The 5171-nt window shown below is 38.5% G+C and overlaps 4 protein-coding genes and 2 non-coding genes across 6 annotated transcripts in view; all 6 read left to right on the forward strand.

The window, feature by feature from the left end:
• Nucleotides 1-1488, forward strand: part of LOC104792385 (peptidyl-prolyl cis-trans isomerase CYP18-2) — a 2916-nt gene extending 1428 nt beyond the window's left edge. The window contains exons 4-6 of the mRNA XM_010518520.2: nucleotides 839-972; nucleotides 1099-1183; nucleotides 1285-1488. Coding sequence (XP_010516822.1) covers nucleotides 839-972; nucleotides 1099-1183; nucleotides 1285-1330 — 265 coding nt within the window. The 3' untranslated portion in view covers nucleotides 1331-1488. The remainder of the gene's footprint in view (nucleotides 1-838; nucleotides 973-1098; nucleotides 1184-1284) is intronic.
• On the forward strand, nucleotides 1603-2571 carry LOC104792386. The gene is made up of 3 exons (XM_010518521.2): nucleotides 1603-1918; nucleotides 2067-2120; nucleotides 2206-2571. Exons 1-3 carry the CDS (start codon nucleotides 1655-1657, stop codon nucleotides 2440-2442), a joined length of 555 nt encoding a protein of 184 aa, XP_010516823.1. The 5' UTR covers nucleotides 1603-1654; the 3' UTR covers nucleotides 2443-2571.
• Nucleotides 1944-2017, forward strand: TRNAN-GUU. The gene has a single exon. It is a non-coding gene; the product is annotated as a tRNA-Asn (tRNA).
• Nucleotides 2624-2703, forward strand: TRNAL-UAG. Its single transcript has one exon. It is a non-coding gene; the product is annotated as a tRNA-Leu (tRNA).
• LOC104792387 (40S ribosomal protein S14-2) lies at nucleotides 2876-4399 on the forward strand. The gene is made up of 6 exons (XM_010518522.1): nucleotides 2876-2987; nucleotides 3311-3433; nucleotides 3521-3566; nucleotides 3753-3838; nucleotides 3941-4070; nucleotides 4165-4399. Exons 1-6 carry the CDS (start codon nucleotides 2985-2987, stop codon nucleotides 4230-4232), a joined length of 456 nt encoding a protein of 151 aa, XP_010516824.1. The 5' UTR covers nucleotides 2876-2984; the 3' UTR covers nucleotides 4233-4399.
• LOC104792388 (ubiquitin-60S ribosomal protein L40) overlaps nucleotides 4951-5171 on the forward strand; it is a 1478-nt gene continuing 1257 nt past the window's right edge. Inside the window, exon 1 of the mRNA XM_010518523.2 lies at nucleotides 4951-5112. Within this exon, the coding sequence (XP_010516825.1) occupies nucleotides 5010-5112 (103 nt within the window). The 5' untranslated portion in view covers nucleotides 4951-5009. The remainder of the gene's footprint in view (nucleotides 5113-5171) is intronic.

Consider the following 5171-nt stretch of genomic DNA (forward strand, 5'->3'; position numbering starts at 1 on the left):
TATTCTACTCGAATCGAAACTTCTCCTCGTGAAGATTTTAGAATTTAGGGTTTTAGGGTTTACAATGTTTATATTGATTTTGTGTCAATTTCCTCAGATGTATTACAAACACTCCCCGAGAACTTGCCGGAACTTCGTTGAGCTGTCCCGGAGAGGTTACTATAATAACGTTCTGTTTCACAGAATCGTCAAGGTCTGTGTTGTCCTGTTTCCAATATATATGTATATTTATCGTTTGTACTGAGATCATTCACTATATGTGATGAAGTTCTAAGGAATTTTTTTGTTTCTTTTGCTATTTTGGTTTGTTTCAGGATTTCATTGTGCAAGGTGGGGATCCTACTGGAACTGGAAGAGGTGGCCAATCCATTTATGGGTACGTGTTTCAATCTTTATCTCATCATTTTGTCTTTTCTTTTTGATCATTGTTAGCTTTGCTGGTTGATTCTATGGATGTGTGTTAGTAAGGATTAGAAATAGTTAAGCTATGTTAATTTTGGCTGGGCGGATTACATCAAAGCTTGGATGAAAGTTAGTAGTATAAAACAGCTCCATTATAGTTTGAGAGCAAGTAACATCTTAGTTTCCGTTTGGTTTGATCGTTTGTGTTTTTGAAATTGAACAAAACAATATTGAAAACTTCTTAACATGATTTATAATGTGGAAAGCTCTAGCTGCTCGATTTATAGTCTGTTTCATTCTTGCTTTTGGTCCGCTCATGTGTTCCAGAAGCTTGAAACCCAAAATCTTCTACTTTGTAGGATGTTTTTCATGTCGTATATTGTTCTTAGAATTAGTCTTATGTATTTTTTTTTTTTTGATTTGTTCCTTTTCTCAGTTCAAAGTTTGAGGATGAGATAAATCCAGAGTTGAAGCACACCGGAGCTGGCATCTTATCAATGGCAAATGCTGGTCCCGATACAAATGGGAGTCAGTTCTTCATCACTTTAGCACCACAACCGTCCTTGGATGGTAAACACACATTTATCTCTGAAACTTGCTTTTATGTTTTAAGAATTGAGAGATCCTTTTCCAAGTTTACCAAGAGAGTGTTACTTACTGTTCTAATTTTTTTTTAACATTTGTATGAACCTTTAGGAAAGCACACAATCTTTGGCAGAGTGTGCCGTGGTATGGAGGTGATCAAGAGGCTCGGTAGTGTCCAAACCGATAGCACTGACAAGTAAAGTTTACTCACTCTTCTTTCAAAATCATCAAGGGTTGACCCATTGGAAAAAAACCGAGTAATCAAATAAAATCTCTTTTCTATTCTCAAATTTCCAGGCCAATCCATGAAGTGAGGATTCTGAGAACCAAAGTGGTCGATTAGAACAGACGAGTTTTTGTGGATGAGAAGAAGAAGCATCAGCAAAACGTTTACGACATGAAGAATTATAGCTCTGTACTGATACATGATACTATTGTAGACTCTGGTTTTGACTCTACTTTGATTGAAATAGACTGATTTGAATCCGTTTAATTTCTTCTTGTAATTCGCCTCGTTCCAATCAAAATCCTAATTTTCTCCATTTACAAATGTCCCTTTGGGACAATCAACGGCCAAGAAAAGAACACGTTGTAAAGATTTTAATGTTTCAACTCATATCCTCTAAAAAGCTATCTCTCACTCTGTGAAGGACGTGACAATACGAAAATGTCTTTCACAGCAGCGGCTCTCTTCGTTCCGCCTCCGGTAACAGTGCGATCTCCGGGTAGAACTCTTCGCCGTCCCTCAATTCCTTGTTTGCTTCCGACGAATGGCGTAGCGGGTCGCCGGCAAATGAAGAAGTCGGTTGTAGCAAATGCTTCGCCGGGAAACGGAGGCGTCAAGGCTGGGGAAGAAGACGGAGTCTCTCTGGGTACAATGAAGCTTCCGGGGAACACAGATATCGCGAGATTCGAAACTCTTCTTTTCCAGGTATAGATTTTATGAACATGCAAAAGCTGGAATAGCTCAGTTGGTTAGAGCGTGTGGCTGTTAACCACAAGGTCGGAGGTTCGAACCCTCCTTCTAGCGGATCACTTTTTTAATAAACTGATTTATTTTTCTATTGTGTTTACAACAGTGGGCGAACAGTCTTTGCCAAGGAGCCAATCTGCCACTTCCTGTTCCTCTCAAGGTAAATAAATTGCTTCCTAATTGCGATTTGATCGAAATGTATAACTAAATAAAAATGTGAATTTTTTGGCTATGGATCATATTAGGTTGATAGAATAAGTGGAGGAGCAAGGTTAGGATTCATCGTGATGGAGGATGAAGGCAAAACCGATGTTCCGGTTTACATTGACTGTTTGGTTAACCAAACAAAGGAGGATGGTTTGGTGTTCCAAGCGACGCGTCATGGACGGAAGAAAGACAAAGCACCTCCGGGAGAAGAAAGAATCATGAGAAGCCTCTTAGGTGCCTTGAAAAGAGCTGTTGAGCTTGCTCGAATCGCCTAAACTGGTCTATTTCAAATGAAAATGAAACAAAGCGTCTCTTATGTTTTATGTCTTTCTAGTATTTTTTTTACTACATATCATAAACAGAACTCTTGTAAACACCAGATAGTTTCTACAGTTTGGAATACAGCAAAGTAAACATAATCATAATAATAATTATGTTGCAAGACAATCAATGAATGACAATTTGGCCGAGTGGTCTAAGGCGCCAGATTTAGGCTCTGGTCCGAAAGGGCGTGGGTTCAAATCCCACAGTTGTCATTTTTTTTTTCTTTTTCCCAGCGATATTTATGAAAACGGCGACGGTTTATGGATAACATGGGCTGAATCCAACAAGTAAGACTCGGCCCAAAACGTATTTCGAAACCCTAAACGAAGGCTTCTCTCGATCTCACTCCGAAGTCATAAAACCCTAATATAAATTCGATTTCTGATACAATCTCCGTCTCTCTCTCTGGCCAAACTCTGTATTGTAGGCGGAACTACAGCTTCAAGAGCCTCTTTTTGTTTCTGTCTTCAAATTCGATCTACTCTTGTCAACCATGGTAAGCTTCGTCCTTGTAAAGTTTTCTCTTATTATCTCAGATTGATTTCAGATAACAAAAATGTAGATTTACGTTTTTCCCAATGCTGTTTCCTGTCATTTGCAGTTTAGAAAAGTATATATCTCTCTTTGCCTTTGATCCTGACTCTTTTGGTTGATTGGATTAAATTTGCAAATAGATATTGTTTATTGTTTAGGCTTGTTCTTGATGCTTTTGATCTCAAAATTGGGATAATGTTTGGATTGCCATTGAGTTTATAGGAGATTGGGTTTTATGGATTAAGCGTTAATGTAAATGGAGTGGGAATGTATGTTTTTGTGTAGTCGTCGAAGAGAAAGACCAAGGAGCCAAAGGTTGAGACTGTGACTCTTGGACCAACTGTTCGTGAGGGAGAGCAAGTCTTTGGTGTTGTCCACATCTTTGCTTCATTCAACGACACTTTCATTGTGAGTTTCTTCTGACATGATTGAGAGATTCCATTAATCAGTTTTTTGTAATGCGAAGCTGACATGATGTTTATCTTTAATTCGCAGCATGTTACTGATTTGTCTGGACGTGAAACACTTGTCCGTATCACTGGTAAGCATCGCTGATCCTTGATTATGCTTCTCTATGATGAATTAAGAAGTTAGATGATGTTTCGCCTGATGTTATTGTCCTTGTAGTCTTTAGTGGGTATGAGAGATTTAAGTGTTACACTCTTTTGAGTAGTATTCGTCTTTCTTGAATTCAAATGAGTAACTATTCTCTTTTGTTTTTGATTAGGTGGGATGAAGGTGAAAGCTGACAGAGATGAGTCCTCACCTTATGCTGCTATGCTTGCTGCTCAAGATGTTGCTCAGCGATGCAAGGTACCTTAACTATATATATTACCTAACTTTTTCGTTACGGAACTAAAGTCCACACCTTGTTTGTGGTTCTAACTGCTTTGTTAACTACTATTCAAAACACAGGAACTCGGAATCACCGCCATTCATGTGAAGCTCCGCGCCACTGGTGGAAACAAGACCAAGACACCTGGTCCTGGAGCCCAGTCTGCTCTTAGAGCCCTTGCTCGTTCTGGCATGAAAATTGGCCGTATCGGTAGGCTTCATAACTGAGTATCATCTTCCAGCTATTGACTGTCGTTATGTTTCTTGAGTGAGCATTTCTAACGTTGTAGTTGTTGTTGTTGCAGAGGATGTTACTCCCATCCCAACAGACAGTACCCGCCGAAAGGGTGGTAGAAGGGGAAGGAGGCTCTGAGTTTTTGGGCTTATGGGAACGTCTCTATTTAGCTCCATGTGTTTCATTTTGTCAGAACAATTTGTTTGAAGTTTGTTAGATTGTGAAAGAGTTTTGGAGTTAAATGATTTCTGTTAATTTGAACAACATTGCTTTTTAATATGATAAGTCTATTGGCTTTTTAGCTTCCTGACTTCTCAATAAAACTAAAATGTTGTGCTTTTTGTGTTTTATTGTCTGATTGTCTCGTATGAAAAATTTGAAGTATATAGCTTGATTGATGAAACTAGCAAAGCTTTTGTATCTCATTCTCATGTACTTCCTTTTAAATTATGACGTTTTGGGGTGAAACAGAAAGAATAAATTGTAAAGTTAATGGGAGAAGTTCTCAAGCTCGAAAAGCAATTCATTTGTGAAACGAAAGCATTAAAATAATTTTGTGAGTAACAACGATGTGTTCATCCTGCCTGTGTTGTTTGTTCTCTCATTCCCCCAAATCACACAAGTGATAAAGCCCATGGCCAGTTCACAACCGGAGTGACACTGAAGGCGATCAAGTGAAGATAGCTGTCAAATGAATGAATGTCAAAAAAGACAAAAAAAAACTTAGGTCATAAAAAAATGAATGTCGAGATGTCCATAAGTTTTAATGGGCTTTGGAATAAAGGACCCATCAGTTTAATAAATCAAACACAAAAACCCTAGAAATGGGAGAAAGTATAAAGTTTCGTTCTTTACAATTCTTTACGCCGTTTTGAAATTTCCGGCGAAGCGAAGAGGAAGACGAAACGTGCAAAGATGCAGATTTTCGTGAAAACACTAACTGGGAAAACCATCACCCTCGAGGTGGAGAGCAGTGACACCATCGACAATGTCAAAGCCAAGATCCAGGACAAGGAAGGTATAATAACGTTACTGCTGACTCTGTGGCTTTTGCTTTTTTTTTTTTTTTTTTTTTTT

This window comes from Camelina sativa, chromosome 6, assembly GCF_000633955.1.
Source record: "Camelina sativa cultivar DH55 chromosome 6, Cs, whole genome shotgun sequence".
Classification (NCBI taxonomy): Eukaryota; Viridiplantae; Streptophyta; class Magnoliopsida; order Brassicales; family Brassicaceae; genus Camelina; species Camelina sativa.